Below are 17,683 nucleotides of genomic sequence, written 5' to 3' on the forward strand. Positions count from 1 at the left end.
TTAATTAGCATCAACCTACATTCAAACTAAATGACAAGGGGAGGAAAAAAAATCATTTCTATCACAAAGTCCCATTCAGTGCTAATTGTGGCTCAATTGATCCCATAAACATGGGCAGTGTACATCATGTTAGTACATTACGTTTATTCATTTACCTGACACTTCTCCAAGGCGAGTTACATTTTACATTTATTCATTTAGCAGACACTTTTGTCCAAAGCGACGTAGATATCAGCAAAAGTACAACAGACTTAGAATATTAAACTATGTAGTAAAAGAAAACCATGAACAATCTGAAATTGTGAGCAAATCTAGCTTTTATTTGAGCTATACAATGAGTGATGTACTGATTTAAACACGTGTACTTGCTCTCCACTCAGATGAAACTCGCAATAAATACAGAGCATAGTTTATTTACCAGGTAAGTTTATGCAAAAGCAAACAAACGTAATACAAGATGTGGGACTGCAGGACAATGAAAAGACTCAAACTTCCTGCAGACTTAAATTTTTACAACTGCATGGACAAAACTTATGAAAACACTACAAAAATTTGTAATTAGGTCATTTTTAGCTTTAATCTCATTCAAAAATCTATGTTTTTAAAGCCACAGAGGCATATTCCTGAAAGACTTCTATAAAGGTGCTTAAATATTACCTACATTTCTCGAAGAACTACAAGCAACCCTTCTGTGTAAGGATAAACAATAAATACTCAGACATACACACACACACACACACATATAAACACAATGATGCAATTACATCCAACTATATACGGAGCACAGGCGTGCAAGATGTAAGCACAAAGACACCCTTCCTGGAATGTGCAATCATTGCGGTGGTTGGGACCCAGATGATAGCCTGTCTATGACATAAGGGTTACAGAGCCATGCAGAGAAATTCCTCCACCATACTTGGACAGACGTGTTACTAACATAGAGCAGTATTACTCAGATACAGGCAAACAAAGGCACTTATTTTTCATTCAAAAGCTTTTAGTGCATTTCAGGGACATTCATTTTAATAGAGTCCACATGAACAAGATTGGCCGTCACATTTAATGTTCAGTAAATTGCTTGTTTCATCATAAACCTTTTAGGCATCTGGGAAAATGGCACTAGAACTTTATGTTCAAACCTTTTATTCTCATAGTTCAATTCCTAATTAAAATTGCACTGGAAAATTACTTAAATTTCATTTAACAAGAAGTGCAATGTTCAGCTTCTTTAATTAAACTATGCATGTGTCAGTGAAAACCCAAACTGAACATGTTTGTCCTTTAAGTTATACAGACAAATTGGGGAAAGAAAGGATCTCCAGTTTCTAGAAATGTTTTTAAAAGCCATTCTGAGTTCAGTGTGGGCTCATGAGCTTCATTCTTTTCTTCCATCTTTTCAAAAAAGAGCAAAAATAAGTAGAACATTTTTAAAAAAAAAAACTTGAATATGCTGAAGGCCAAAAAATATGCCCACTGAAGGATAAAGCTGGAGGCTGATTCTTGGGACAGATGGTTTCTTTCAAAGTAACAGATATGCACTAATCAACAGGGAAAGTCCCATTATAACGCTTCGAGCTGGAACAAAGAAACAATGGGAAGCATGGTTAGGACATGTCAGACTTGAACCATGAACATGTTTTAATAAAGTTTCTAACACTTAATAAAATAATGAAAAAAACTGAACAGAATGCAGAAGAAACCACAAGAGACGGATGCAGATAAATGTCACTCTGCAGATACCTTGGGCAAAAATGTGAGTTTTTAAAAAGCTATAACAACCCCTCGGTTCGCTTCTGGTCTTCTTCCCTGGTGTGGTAGTCACTGTACAGTGTGTTCAAATGGGGAAATATAGTCAGCACTGTCAACACCTGCTAGATGGTTATACCATCAACAAAATGACCAACACCACTGCAGTTAGAAGCGTTAAAGCAAAACAAGACCAGCACCACTATGTTAGAAGCGTGTAAAAGCTGAGGACTGAAAGGTAAGGAAGCCATGCGCCACCAGTCAAGGGCTCAGAGCTGAGTGGAGGGATTTTTCAGTGAATTTAATAGAAAACTTCATTTGAACTGTCACGCTCTGACATTCCTCACTTCCTCTGACACTGTACAAGTTACATTCTAGAAATTTCTATTTAGTTCTTTGCTTAAAATATATCTGAGCGCTGAACACTTAATGGCACAGGACAGATTTAGCAGCTATTTTTCTGAAAAGGCCATGTCATTACCGGTATTAGAGTTCGTACTCAGTGTTTTACAGCATGCTCACTGAACTTGCAATAAAGCTAGTAATCCTGATTTTGAAACCCAGTACTCCAAGGACTGGTGAGAAACACCACCATCACCCTGAGCAAAAATGAATGCAGTACAAGCAGACAGAATCCCAAGGAACACGGTTATATGTCAAGAGGATGCTACTTCAATTTTGATGTTGATTAAACAATTTAGAGATGAATAGCAGACCAACTTAAAACAGGGGTTTTCCTGGCAACCTTGGCTGTACTTTTATTTTGCTACAACTAAGTTCTCAAAGATGCTTGATTCAGTTTTCTGGAATTGTGCAACTCACACAATGTTACTGCAAACAGATTGCCTGAGGAATCAACATAATTCATTTTAAACCTTAAAATGGTCACCATGTTCTTTTGAAAATATATATCTACTTAATTGTTCTTAGCATTGCAACAGTTCACTATGGAAGTGATTCTCCCAAAGACTGTATAGTACTTAATCTTGGGCATTTGGCATTTTAGGAATGGGGGGGACATTTTGGCAAATATTTGACTTCTGCTCTTATTTGCATTTTAACCAAAAACATTTACTATTCATTCATTCATTCATTAAGAGCTAAACAGCAGCAAAGTAAGGGCTTGGTACAGGGCATCATGAACAGGGGTCTACAGAGACTAAGAGTGGAATGGATCATAATGAAAACACTGCTTTACACAGTAAGGTGGAAGAAATAGGAATAAGCTTGTTACTAGAAGATCACCTGGAAGGAGGAAAGGAAAAAAAAAGTTTGGACCAAAAGGTTACACAATCCTGTTCGAGCAATAGCTTCTTTATACAAAAGAAGGGCTCTAGTTTCTCTGTTTCTTCCCTCCCAGGAAAAGATACTGCATCGCATGTCCGTACAAAAAAAGGTGCAGATATTTCAGATTAATGTAGAGCATTCCCATATAAATGTCTACAGTTATGGTTATACGACCACGCAAAACAGATTAGAAGCTGAAGTAATAACCCTGAAACGGAAGAGCAGTTTCTGAAAACAGACAAATGGATCTTTACTTGCATTTGTAAACCCTATATCTTGACTACATTGTTAGATTATGGTTCTGTTCAGAATTATGTTTTGTTTAATCCAAACAATTGTGTCGACTTTGATTAATGTTTTAGCTGCAGCACATTCACTGTCCAGTTAACGTCATAAGCTGTCAACAACGGTGCACTTTTACAGATGTGCCATTAAGGCCATGTTTGTAGATGCTTACAGCGTTAAGTATTAAGTCATGTCTAACCAAAACTGTGAAACCAACCAACAACATTTGCCTCTACTTAGGCAACACAGCTTTGTGCCAGCATTACTTCACACAGTGTTTCACTAAACACACAAACCAGACAGTACAAATATTAAATAAAAACACATAAAACAGGAGCTTTCAGCAGCAAGCACACCAACATCAAGCTGAGCTGTGCAATGTAGTGGTTCCTGTCCTCTGTTAGTACTTTAAACACTTTGCATTTACAGGCCACAAATATCAATGTTATCTCAACAAATTTAAACTAAAATAATTGTACTCTGTCACTCTGCAATTGTTTAACTAAAGCTGTAGAGACATAGGACTTTATACGAGGGGTCATTTCACTGGGCCAGGCATTTTGTGGACAAGAGCAGTTAGCGGCAGAACTTTGGTCCCAATCCCCGAAAATTTATGGGCCGATGACTTGACTTCAAACACCTGTTCCCGCACTGCAATTATTCATTTACGGAAAAGTATTTTAAACTGAAGGTTCTATTACTGCCATAATTCAATTCTGAAATTAAAAAGGAAGTTTAGTGACAATCAGCTCATCAGTGAAGCAGAATATACAAGAAAAAGGTTCAGAAGAAAGCATAAAACTTGATTCCACTGAGAGAAAGAGAAAAGTACAGCCAAGCCAAATCAAAAGAAGGCCGCTGCTGATTGGCCAAAGACAAAAAGTTAATAGTTCTCACCCCTTTTTCTTTCGGTAACAATAACACACGCCAAAACACAAAAAAATCAATAAAACTGCTGTGGGGGGAAAAAAGAGAAATTAGTGCTTCCAGTCTGTTAAACTTTACCCATTTCACATTTAGTTTTAAATAATAAAAACAAAGGACTTAATTCCACCATAAGAAAGAGTATTATTCTATAATGTAATTTGTCAAACATTGTTAACTTTTAAGATATAAATGTAAATATTCATTTCACAACCTGTAAAACACTAATGTCAAAACCAAAAACATTTTAATGCATCCACAGTAGAAAAGGACATTCATTCTTTTCCTCAAGGAAATGAAGATCAATACCGAAAGCATGCTCATGTGCAGGCCTGCCATATATAAAAATCTGCACTGTTTTGTACCATTATTCACTCAAAACTACTTTACACACATAATTGTAAAATAAATCAAGCGCACTTGCCCTATATACATACAGTAAAAAACATACAAACATATACATACACAGTGCTAGATCACAGCAAAAAAATGGAAAACAGTAAACTGACACATGCTACACAAGGTCTGCTGCTGTATGAATTCTCCCATGTGGATGAAAAGCTAAGGCTTTGATTCAGCTGGGCTCTTAAATACTGTATTCACAAACACACACGTAACAATGAACATTTATTCATGGCTGCTTCTTGAAGTTATGCTTACAAGTCTGACTTACCAGCCACACAGACACCAGCGATTAGTGCAGCTGAAATGCAGTAAAAAAAAAAAAAAATCCATATCAAAATTAACACACACCAAACGTATGAGTGACCAAGCCTGTATGCTTGAAAATGTCAAGTATACAGGCTTGGTTACTCAAATTTAAAGAGACTAGTAAACAGCTTTCTACAACTTAATCTTACAACAAACATAACTTACCGTAATTGCTCTTGGAGTCTTTATCTCCACCATTACCTGATCAAATAAAAATAAATTTGAATCTTTTGTGCATGGAGAAAAAAAAACTGGCTTAACATACATCCAAAACATCAAAATCATGTCAGTCCACATTTTATGATTATGAAAAGCAAACAAGCATTATTGTGTGTGTGTAAATAGTTGACTTAAATACATCTACATGACATTTCAAATACTGGGGAAATCATTCCCCATCATTTTTAATCTTTAATATAAAAAATAAAGGCTAATTTCCTTACTTATAACACGTAATAAACTGTTGGATAGAGACTTACTTGCAGTCGTTGTGGTAGTAGTAGTAGTAGTTGTACTCGTACCTGCTGAAATTGTGAAATACAACATTTAGACAAAGTAATATACTTAAATCATATTAATATATAAAAGATATACATTTAAGACAGTAAAATTCAACATAGCTGACCACAGACTAACACTAAATATAAACTAACGTAAACCATCCTAATTCAAAATATTTGAATTTAAAACAACGTTTGTCATGTTATTAATTTTCATTCCTGCTGGAAAACCCTCACTACTGCCTATATGCTTATAAATTACCGTTATGAATTATAAGAGGTTAGGGAACACCCTCGTGATGTAACAAAACAGAAGATGTATAACGATGTTTAAGATTCAGCTTTTAAAAGGAAAAAAAATAGTTCTTTTGGGTAGATATTTACATCTTGACACAGTGGGGCCAGATAGTACAATTATGAATAACACTGTCATAAGATTCAGTATTTTTATTTCTCAGAACCTTGCTGGCTTCATAAGACATTTTGAAAAATTAAGATACTACCGTGAATGCAGGATGGAACAGCAGGAGACCAACCATTCAGCTCACAAACTATTTTTGGTGAGCCCTTCATTACATATCCCGAATTGCATTCATAGACGGCAAGACTTTTGTATCCATAAGGTGGATTTCCTTGTATCCGAATCGCATTTGGAATTTGAGGAACAGGACAAGAAATAACTGAAAGAAAACATTGTACCGTTATTAGTACTTGCTCTGAACATGGCCCATTTCAAACACAGAAACTCAAACAAAGGTTTAAAAAAAAAAAAAAAATCCTTACCATTTGTACACATTTACAGTTGTTGCCGATTACTAGTTTACTTATGCACTGTATACTATAATCCAAAAGGAAAAGGTAAAGTACACAATTTACAACATATCATTAAGCTTTTAAGACAGTAGTTTTGATTTTTAATACAAAAAAGGCTTCCACATTCTACTTTCATGGAAAAATTACCTTTATTGGAGATGAACACTGGTCTTTGTACATTTATTTTAAATTACATTAAAAGTTCTCATACGTAAAGCAAGCAAAACGTAATAAAAAAAATTTAGCATGAAGCCACCCACGGTTAAAAAGAAAAAAATATAATGGTACCACTCAATCATTAAACCACTAAAGAGAACTGACATCTGTTTTTATTCCCCCAATAATCACCACCAAATTTGCCAAGCACTGATGCAATAGAACTACCTGGACCAACAGGAGTAAGGCAGGTCTCTGCACTGGACAAGAAGTCAGACTAACACAAAGAAGCACAGAAATAAGTGTCCGCCTGTCCATTTCATACTGAGACACACCTGGCACCAGCCCGCTGTAATCTCAAGTGTTGCATTTCTGAAATTTCAACCCCAATTCCCGAAGTACACCAAAACCACCCATTATCAAGCACGTGAAATGTATTTCTACCAAGTCACTAGTTCATTTAAATGAGCAATATTCAGGGCTTCCCAAGAAATCCAACACGAGAAAATAAGAGCATTCAGTTATATCAGGCAGAACATCCAGGATTCAGAGTGGTATAAACTTAATAAGAAGCAAAAAAAAAGAAATGTCGTATACAGATAGACAGACAGCTGTAGCTGCAGAGACTCTTTTGGAGTGAGCAGCCTGGGAGTGACGATGTAAGTGAAGACATTTTTCACATTCAGCATACACATGATGATGTTAAACCCTGTGCACATATATCAATGGGCTGTGCGCAAGGCCCAGTCCAACCGACCTCACCACCTTGCACATGAAGTCCCAGAGAAAACATCCACCAATGCCATCATACATTTCCACGACTCAGATCATGCAGTTTTATCGCCTCCCCCACATCGACCCACGGGGTGACAACATGGGTATTTCACTGAGATTGTCAAGCGGGCACCTCCCTTCATCCGTGTTTCATTGAGTTAGGCCCATAACACCTCAGGAAGGCTCAACAGTGAAGTCTGGTGTCCCAGACCCACCCTCCACCCACACCAAACACAACAGCTCTATAGTAAGTAGTGCTCGAACTTAAAAAATAGAAACGCATTAACTTGAAAGTTGTTTCAAGCCAATTTCTGTTATTCTATTTTTGTAACTGTTACGTTGCAGGAAACAACCACATTAAGCAACCCCATTGTTGCCTCACACTGAATCACTTTTTTACCAGACACACTGAAGCGTGTCAGTATGGTATTACCTGCTACTCTGCGTTTAAAAAAAAAAAAAAAAAAAAAAAAAAAAAGTAGTTCATTGTAACTGAACCAGAGCTCGTAAAAAGCAGCGTACACCACGATGGACCGAACTGTAATGTGCTAGTGAAACATAACGAGGCCAAACTCAAGCCTTCGGATATTACTTTGAAAAACCAACAGCAGCAGAGCCACACAGCAAGGAACAAGATTCAGGTGTGGCTAAAGCATTTAAATGGATTGAGAGAATTAAAGAGACTTTACTGGGGAACCAGAAAGGACCCAGTGGTGTTGGAGGAAAGTCCTTTGAGTGTTTTTTTTTTTTTTTCCCCAGTTGCAGCTGTTGCACTGTTCAAATTTACAACAAAACTAAGTCCACCATGAAGCACCTACTGCCTGGTCGCTCCACAAACTCAGCACTCCAGGATGCAACATCAGTCATTACCAAAAAAAGCATCTCCATATTTCCAATACAGCTTAATGTACCAAGGTGTACAGCTTAGTTTTCAATTAAACCCAAAAGTGACCAAATGAAGTTATATACTTTTACTGAATTGATATTTCCCAGAATGCACTGAAACAACAATTTAAAATACCATACCTTCACATTTAGGTGGATCAAAGTCATATTTCCCGTTGTCCCCACACACAATCTGCGACTTTCCAATGAGTGTGTAACCAGACTTGCAGTTGTACTCTATGACATCATTATATTCAGGAAATTCCTTATTTGGCTTGATGACGATTTCACCATTTTGAATGAGTGAAGGTTCCGGGCATTTCACCACTAGTTAAATTAGAATTAAACAAAAAAGTTTAACCATATTTTGAGAGACCCAAATTATGATTTCTGTACAGAATAGTTTAAATTTCAAAAATTTTGTAATGTATAAACACAAAGTAAAATAACCTTCACAGGTAGGAAGTCTTGTACTCCATCCAGAATCTAAACACTCCAAATAGTTTGGGCCCACAATCATAAAGCTTCAAAAAACACACACAACAGGGTTGAAAAAAAACATCATACACCTCTGCTGTTGCCTTTTTATATCATGCTAACGTGTTTACTTTCATGTACATTTTCAAGAACAGAAAGACTGCAGACAAAATCTTTAATACTTTTTCAGAGGCTAAATTTAAACTACTACTATTTTCTCAGTTTAAATGAAGAGGAATAAAGAATTTCAATATTATAAGCAAGGTATTTTAAATCTCAGCTGGACAACATACTCCTACAAATGTATGGAGAAACACAAGGAAGAAAACTTCACAGATCATGACTTGACTAAAAAGCTGAAGCATACCAAAGAAATGAAAATACTCACCCTTTATTACAACTGGCTACAATACGGGCACCAAAATCAATTCCTTCACTCAAATCAAAGTGGCCATTGTGCAATTCTCCAGGTGGACCACAAGATTTTTCTGGGAAAATATGAAAGCAAAAAAAGTTTTAAAAACAAAAACATGGTACTTTTGGAAATTTATTTTAACTTTAAAATAAATCTGTAATTACTTGTGCACTGAAGTGTCAGTTCACTCCAGGCCCCATTGTTGCAGGTAACAGTTGTTAACCCCCCAGTTCTGACATAGCCAACGGCACATGAAAAAGCAGCAGATGATCCGTCAGGAAATGAGTTCTTCAGTATGTCATCGTTCGATAACACAACATTTCCACCGAATGAAGGTTGAGGACACTCCGCTAAAAAAAAAAAAAAAAAAAAAGGATTTTAAATTGTTTAAGACTCAAAAAGTTTACATACACCTGTGTGCCTCTCAGTGGTTCCCGACTCTGGTCGTACAGAGGGGAGAGGCCAAGCAGTAAGTGCAATAACTGTAATTGTTTACTTGACACTTCAGACCAAGATGACTTACTGTTTTAGATTTGTACATGAAGCAGCATACAATAAGTCATCCTTTTATACAGCAGTGTATTCCAATGGTGTCACTTCAGCATAAGTACCTTCATCAAGGGTAGCACAGCATGTGGAGGATTTGAACCTTCCAACAAGTGGACAGCTACAAATATTATGCCACCTACTGGCCCACTCAATAAAACCACAATATTACTTCATACAAAACATGGAACAACATAAGCAATGAAGCACAATTTCAAATCAGCCAAAAAAAAGCTTTATTATTGTGTAACAAAAAAGTTGAACATGTGCCCAAGATCAAGGAAAGAGCTGCTTGAATAACTTTATGCTGTGTGCCAAAGATCTGCACACACCGGAGGCAAAGAGCAAATGAAACCAGATGAAAAACATTCCTTTTTTAAACAGTTCTGTGAAGAAAAATGTGGGTCCAACTGCACACTGAAACAGTATTCTGCTGTATAAATAAATCATCACACGTGGTTAAGTTTCTGTGGCAAAGGGATCAGCTAACTAAAGTTTAATAATAATAATAATAATAATAATAATAATAGTAGTAGTAGTTATACACAGGGCCAAGCAAGCACTGTAGCGGGTAGAGCCCTCTCCTTGCAAAGGACTCAGGTCCAAGTCCTACTCAAGCTGTAGTACGCTTGAGCAAACTAGGCCAGATGAGAGTAAGTCGAAGCTGTCTCCTGATAGCCACTTCCAGGTTTTTTAAAAAAAAAAAAAAAAAAAAAAAATACATTCACATTTATTCACTTAGCTAATACTCTTCTCCAAAGCAACTTATAAGGTTTATCTATTTACAAATATTTACTCATTTATACAGCTGGGTAATTTTACTGGAGCAATTTAGGGAAAGAACCTTGCTCAAGGGTACTACTTACACTAATACTTATAGCTCTATAAGTTCTTTATTATGGTAGCCATTAGTTGACTGTCTTCTTTGTTCGTATCAGTTTTTCTTGCTGTATGCCTGTGTTAAAGCACTCTGTCACTGCGTGAGAAGAGCGCTCTAAAAAAAATATAAAAAATAAATAAATAAATACATACTACAGCTGGAATTCAAACCTGCAACCTTTGGGTACAAGGGCAGCAGCCCAAACCACTACACTACCAGCTGTCCCATGATGTAGAGTAAGGTACATGAGGTTAAGCAATTTATTAAAGTAATTAATTTTATTAAGTGTTCTCACAGTGAAAAAGAACTGAACAAAGGATTAGAGACATAATACAAATAAAAGTGTCCTACTGTCAATAGAGGAAAGGACACAAAAAATTCCCAACCGAAAGGCAAGGGAGAAAATACCCTTTGGGGCACAAGTGCCAGTGGCTGCCCATCCCTTCTGGACATTCTAGAAAAAGACTTTTATGCTGACTTAAACCACTATTTACAGCATTATGGTCACTAGTGACTAGAAAGTAACAAGTTGACGAGTTAACGTCCCGGTTCACTTACGCAGGGCTCCGTCAATGTGGTGTACAGGGATCACGGTCATTTACCTCTTTTCTAACAATCTCAGGTATAACATTTCATCGGTAAACTAAAAATAACCCTAATAGTCACTATATTGTTAACCCTAACTGCAGCCTTCACCAACCTCCCGCAGAAGCAATAAAACGGAGGGGAAATGAAGAAATGTTGGTTGGAGAGAATTTAGTGCTGTATGTAGCACGCACTGAAATGCACAAAGGTGTCAGCTAATATGTCCTTATGGAGAAAAGCATCTATTAAATTAAGTAATAACACAAAAACATTTATTAAAATAAGAGCCTGATGTCCGTTGTTTAGCTTACCCCCCTGCGCTTTTGCAGTGGCCACAAACGTGGAGAGAAAGAGCGCCTCCAAGGCCCAGCCGGCGCGCCTCCTCCTGTCTTCAGTTCCCCTGCCCAGCATGGCTGCAGTGCCACCGCGTGCCGCCTTTCCGCCCGAGTGCTGTGTGCCGAGAGCAGAGGGGCGTCTTATGAACACGGGACAAATGCGGCCAAATGGGGCCCATGTCGATGGGAGCGGGTGGTCTTACGTCACTGTCACCAGCCGCGTTCCGCAGCTACTGCGCGTGCTCCCTCCCTGCCCTGGCAGTCTCTATTACTAAGGCGTAGTAGTGTAAATCCAGAGTTGGTCCCGCTCTACTTCTAATCCTTGGGTTGTGTTGGACACTTTTCCGTTTTGGTGTGGGCCTTCCCGCCTTGTTTATACCACAAGAAGTCTGCAATAAAGATTATCACTTTCCCAATTACCCAACTTCGATCCTAGCCATTTACGACACGGAACGTGGAACACCACTCTTTGCAACGTTTACTTTAGTCTGCAGAACTCATTTTAGTACCACTCCCGAATTTTGACTGCGATACCGTTTCACGTCTTCGAGATCTGGCCGTCCGAACGTCACGTGCTCAAAACCTGAATAAAGAAGCACGCTTAATTTTGGTGAAAGGGAAAGTAATAATTGTACTTATGTGTTCCGAGGTGTCGCCGAGGACGTCGTGAAGCCTAAGCGGTAACATGAAGTGACATAACTTAAACAAGTTGAAGTATGGGTCCAAATATATAAGCGAAGCACAACGGTAAATGCCGGAAGCAGACGCACCCGCCCTTCCTTCGTGGTGGAAGCATATAGAATCAGCTTGAGTAGTTAGAACACAGAAAACAACCAACCCATGGTACTAATACGTAAAAGAAGTTAAATAGACAACATCGTAATGCAGAGGCACCCGGCGTTAATTATCTACCAGGCAGATTATTAAAAACCTGCCCGTGTACGCTTCGTTAACGGCTTTTTCCCGCTCTCACCTGTCAACAATACCGGCGGTGTGAGCTCGAGCTTCCCGCACGCGCTCCCCCAGCCGTTACGTACGTCGGCGTTATCCTGGACAGTGACCGTCTTGCCTCTGTTTACCGCCAACCCTTGTCCTTAGAGCCGCAAAACATGAGCGTTGCTTCTGGCGGATATGACGTCAGAGCACAAGGCGTGTCGACATGTCCCGTATGTCATCGTCTGGGAGTTTTACGTTACCGCCTACGTGCAGTAAAAGTGTGAAATGTACGTTCACATTTAGTGGAAGGTTATTGCAATTTGTCTTGTGAAATGAATTCTCAGCAACGGTTGCTGTAACTAATGCGATAGAAAAAGAGTCGAGGAACCGTGGTTCTTTATTTATTAATCTAGTTTTGCCTTACTACAAAAATACACGTTTCTTACTTTTTACATACACCATCTGTTTTAAAATAATATCCCTGGAGGGCGAAATTCTAACCGTCCCATAGCCATCATCATGAGAGGAGCGTTAAAATTAAATTCCCCATCACAATGTGAGAACATTGACTTTCCCCACCAGTGCTGTAACGGTTTGTGAACTAATTTGTCAAAAATGCCCTTTTTTTTCTCACGGATCAGAATAGGTTACCAGCCCACACACTGTCCAACTTGACAGGTAAAAATTTCTCCATCCATCATTTCTGACAATTAAAATCTTTATCCGATAAATAAATCCCTAAAGCTGTCATGCCCATAATAAAATCAAAAGTTAAATCAAAACTATCAAATTGCTCATAGTGTGTGACTGGGTGGGTCACTCCGTGCATATGGCTACCCTATGATGAACAGGCGTCCTGTCCAGAGACCACCAGGACCCTCACCAGGACAAGCGGATTGTGAAAGTGAACTGTTGTGGGATTGATGCCTTTCATAAAAATGGATAGAGACTGTAGAGGTGTCTCCCATCGCCTTTTTTAGTTTCCTGAAGAAGGAACTCCAAGTCATTATAGATGGCCAAGATGATTTGCTCATCTGTAATAAAAATACTGTAACGACCCACGTTACTGGGAGTTTGAGTGGGAAAATCGTTTTATTGTGAATAGTTGGATTATGGGTAAGATGTGAATGATGTGTTTAATTGTTTTGGGAACTCACAGGGAATATAAGGGGGTGAGTGTGTTGGCCAGTGAAAGGGCACTAAGCAGGCTGGGAAGGCTGGATTAAGGATTGAGGTGCAGTCCTGGAGGAAAGGCGCCCTCGCACCAGGAGCATTATTTTTTGTGTTCGCGCCGAAACCTCTTGTTGTGTGCTGCTGTCTGAGTGTCCTCGTTCGCCCCATCCAAACCCAGAGCACAGTGCACTACAATACCTTTTCCCCTCTTCCTATTAACACGGAAATACCACACAGTCATCGTGTATCTAATGACTGTTTCAAACAAATTTTGTTCTGGGAGGAATGAGCGAATTGGCCTTCCTCCCATGCATATTGCCATGAGATCCAGGAAACCATTGCTTCACTCTGGTATCACGGCAGCAGTGTCAATTTACAGCAACATGCAGCATGCTGGCTCGTGACTCTTCTCCTTCTCTTTTAACGCCCCCCAAGGGGTTCCATCATAACCTAAAATGCTATGCTAATTTCAAAAGTGCAACAGTGTAAATAAAACCTATGAGAATCTACACACAGATGTACATTTCACCATATATCAGTTATCAGTAGATGATATCAATTGTTGTATAGTTGATTCCATCTCTTAGCAACCACATAGAATGTTTCCAGAATGTTCTGTCCTTAGAATTGAAAGCAGTATGTCCATCCATCCATCCAAACATCCATCCAAACTTTGAAAACTGTCACACTCTGACCTTCCTCACTTCCTCTGACGCTGTAAAACTTACATTGCAAGAAATTTCTGTTTTGTTCTTTGCTTAAAAGCGCTGAACACTTAAAGGCATGGGATAGATTTAGCAGCTATTGTTCTGGAAAGGCCACGTCATTATCAGTATTAGAGTTCGTACTTGCCGTTTTATACCATGCTCACTGACCAGGTACTTTGTCTGTCTGCAGCAGATGTCAGGAAGACTCTTTCCAGAGTCAACCCATAGAAAGCTGTGGGTCCTGACAACATACCTGGCTGAGTGCTCAGGGAATGTGCTTTTCAGCTTGCACATGTCTTCATGGACATCTTCAACATTTCCTTGAGCCAGGCAGTTGTCCCTGTGTGCTTCAAGACGACTACAATGATCCCTGTGCAAATAAATCATCGGTATCCTGTCTGAATGAATACCAACCCGTTGCACTCACACCTATCCTCATGAAGTGCTTTGAGCGGCTAGTCATGAAACAGTGATGAGTCAGCATACAAAGAGGAGGTGAACCAGCTCACTTTGTAAAGATAACAATCTATCTCTAAATGTTGATAAGACAAAAGAGATAATTGTTGACTTCAGGGGGACCCAAGTAGACCACTCACCTCTGCACATCAATGGAACAACTGTGGAGAGAGTCAAAAGCTCCAAGTTTCTTGGTGTGCACATGACAGAGGACCTCTCCTGGACACTGAACACCACCTGCCTAGCCAAGAAGGCCCAGCAGCGTCTCCACTTCTTACGGAAGCTGAAGAGAGCCAAACTCTCCCCTCCCATCCTCACCACCTTCTACAGGGGGGACAACAGAGAGCGTCTTGACCAGCTGTCTCACTGTGTGGTACAGGAACTGCACAGTCTCCGACCGCAAGACCCTACAGCGAGTGGTAAGAACAGCTGAAAAGATCATTGGTGTTTCTCTTCCCGCCATCGACTCCATACACAAAAACCGCTGCATCCGCAAGGCTACCACCATTGTGGACAACCCCTCTCACCCTGTTGGAGGTACAGGAGCATCTGCGCCACCACCAGCAGACTCCGCAACAGTTTCTTCCCTGAGGCAGTCAGACTACTCAACACCCAGCTGTCTCCCAACGCTCACTTAGCACCGTCGAACAGTTAACTCAACACGACACTACACTACAACTGCCTACAGCTCACAGCCATACCCGCATCCACGTCCTCTCGTGTGTATTTATTTATTTTCTTGTGCTATGTTCTCTGTTGCACTATGGTCTCCGAACGAACAACATTTCGTTCCACCGTACAAAAGCTGTATAGAGGAATGACAATAAAAACAACTTGAACTTGCAATAAAGCTGGTAATCCTGATTTTAAGATCCAGTACTCCAAGGACTGGTGAGAAACACCACCGTCATCCTAAGCAAAAACAAGTGCATAACAAGCAGACAGAATCCCAAGGAACATGGTCATGCGTCAAGAGGAGGCTACTTAAATTTTAATGCTGATGAAACAATTTAGAGATAAATAGCAGACCAACTTAAAACTGGGGTTTTCCTGGCAACCTTGGCTGTACCTTTATTTTGCTGCAATTGAGTTCTCAAAGATGCTTGATTCAGTTTTCTGGAATTGTGCAACTCATACAACATTACCTGAGGAATCAATGTAATTGCCACGCCCACACCACCGGAGCGACAAGACACACCTGGGGCTCGGCAAGGAAGGAAGCATAAAAGGCAGCGACGGACCGGCGTCTGATGCAGAACCTTGTTCACCTTGTGCCTTGCTATTGTGTCATAACGTTCGTCCCGTCCTAATCCCTTGCCCCATACTCCCTTGGAAACCCCTGACTCACTAGACTACCTGTGTTCTCGACCTTTGCCTGCTTTTGACCTTGCTTTTGGATCTCCCTTGGAACGACGTTTGTACATCGCAGACCCCCACCTGTCAGTAACCTCGTTGTTTGGATCTCCATAATAAAGTTGGTTTGCCCTGCAATTGGGTCTGTCTACTCACTCCGGGAACGGAACATGGCAGTAATTCATTTTAAACCTTAATATATTCACTGTGTTCTCTGAATAAGAAACTTAGACTTTGGTTATTTTTTCCTTTATACAGACTACATAAATGTTTTTAGCCTTACAACAGTTCACTAAGGAAGTACTTAATTCAATTTTAGGCATTTCAGAAATGGAGAGGAGAGAAAAAAAAACTTTTTATTGATGCAAGCACCTTAGGCAAATATTTTTTGACTCCTGCTCTTACTTGTGTTTCAACTGACAGTTTAACTGAAAACATTTACTATTCATTCATTAAGAGATAAACAGCAGCAAAGTAAAGGATTGGTACATCATAAACAAGGGTCTGCACAGACTAAGAGTGGAACTAATCATAACAAAAATATTGCTTTACACAGTAAGGTGTGTGGTGTTCAAATTTAATAGTCATAGAAATTAATCATTATTAATTACAGAAATTATTCAACATGGCAACTGGTAATATTTCTTTGTAATATGTGTTAAGGCTGTGTATTGGTTATGAAAATGGAAAATCACTGTGGAACAGGCTGTACCAGGCACCAGGTTGAGGTGGCCTGATAGTGGGCCTGGTTGTGTACCAAGACCCTGTTATCACAGGCAGATATTCCCTCCTTGCTTGTGAGCAAGGTCAGTTTAAGGGGGTTGGATGATTCTTTCTTTGGACAAAGATCTTCTGAGAACAAGGAGAATGGAGAATTACTGAGACCAGAGAAGTGGACACACCTGTTATAATGCCTATAAAAGCATATGTATGCACTTGCAAAATAAAAAAGGGCAACAAGGAATGATTGGGAAGACACCCAATTTCCGGTGCTCTCCAATCAGCCTGATTGTTCCCCTGTGTCTAACAGTGAGGGAGAGAGACGCAGGAGGAGAGCACGCACATGATCACAAGTACGAGTACGCGGACAGTGTCGCAGTGACCCGACTGCGGCCCCTGTCCCAAACGACCCAGGAGAAGCCCTGTCATACCTGTTCCCTGTTCCCCATTTTCCTCCCCTTCCTGTCCCGTGACAGGGGAACCACAAATAAAACAGGCAAGCACCGCATCTGCAGTCTCTGGCGTCCTGTCTGTTACAGTGGTGCCGAAACCCAGGATCCCACTCGCATGATGGACGGAGACCAGCTGGAGCATGTCCTCCAACGAATGCAGCTCCAGCAGCAGGAGTCACTGGACATGCTGATGGCGGCTCACTTGGCAGAGCGGCGAGCCTTAGTGGAAGCCCTGGCCATTCTCATGGACTGCCTCGCCCACCTGGTGACCGCCCCTGTCCATCTGCCGAAAATAGCCTCGGAAGATGATCCTGAGACCTTTCTCGAGGTCTTAGAGCGTACCGTCTGAGCCTGCCAGTGGGCCCTGGAGGAGTGGGCCCTGCAGCTCACCCCTCTCCTCACGGGTGAGGCACTGATGGTGACTCGGCAAGTCCCAGCTGCGGCGGCCGCAGATTAGGGAGCCCTTCGGGAGGCCGTCATGGAACGGGTCAGTCTGATGCTGGAGGGACACCGCTAATGCCTGTGGGGCCTGCGGTGGGGCAAGTCAGCTCAGCCTTTTCTTTTTGC

At 40.2% G+C, this 17,683-nt stretch overlaps 1 protein-coding gene across 7 annotated transcripts; it reads right to left on the reverse strand.

Moving 5' to 3' along the window:
* Positions 1-299: 299 nt before the first annotated feature.
* Positions 300-12,468, reverse strand: LOC108918454 (membrane cofactor protein-like). Of its 7 annotated transcripts, none has more exons than XM_018725708.2 (13): positions 12,293-12,468; positions 11,296-11,434; positions 9,138-9,323; positions 8,947-9,046; positions 8,532-8,605; positions 8,223-8,408; positions 5,957-6,133; positions 5,433-5,474; positions 5,119-5,154; positions 4,916-4,945; positions 4,216-4,273; positions 1,741-1,821; positions 300-1,575 (listed from the first exon to the last, which is right to left on the reverse strand). In XM_018725708.2, the coding sequence occupies exons 2-12, from the start codon at positions 11,393-11,395 to the stop codon at positions 1,770-1,772; spliced, it is 1,041 nt and encodes a 346-aa protein (XP_018581224.1). In that variant the 5' UTR covers positions 11,396-11,434; positions 12,293-12,468; the 3' UTR covers positions 300-1,575; positions 1,741-1,769. The 7 variants fall into 7 exon arrangements, with proteins under 7 accessions (XP_018581224.1, XP_018581225.1, XP_018581222.1 ...); XM_018725709.2 differs by having other exon boundaries at positions 4,216-4,270; positions 5,433-5,477; XM_018725706.2 differs by having other exon boundaries at positions 5,433-5,477.
* Positions 12,469-17,683: the final 5,215 nt, after the last annotated feature.

Source organism: Scleropages formosus, chromosome 22 (assembly GCF_900964775.1).
Source record: "Scleropages formosus chromosome 22, fSclFor1.1, whole genome shotgun sequence".
Classification (NCBI taxonomy): Eukaryota; Metazoa; Chordata; class Actinopteri; order Osteoglossiformes; family Osteoglossidae; genus Scleropages; species Scleropages formosus.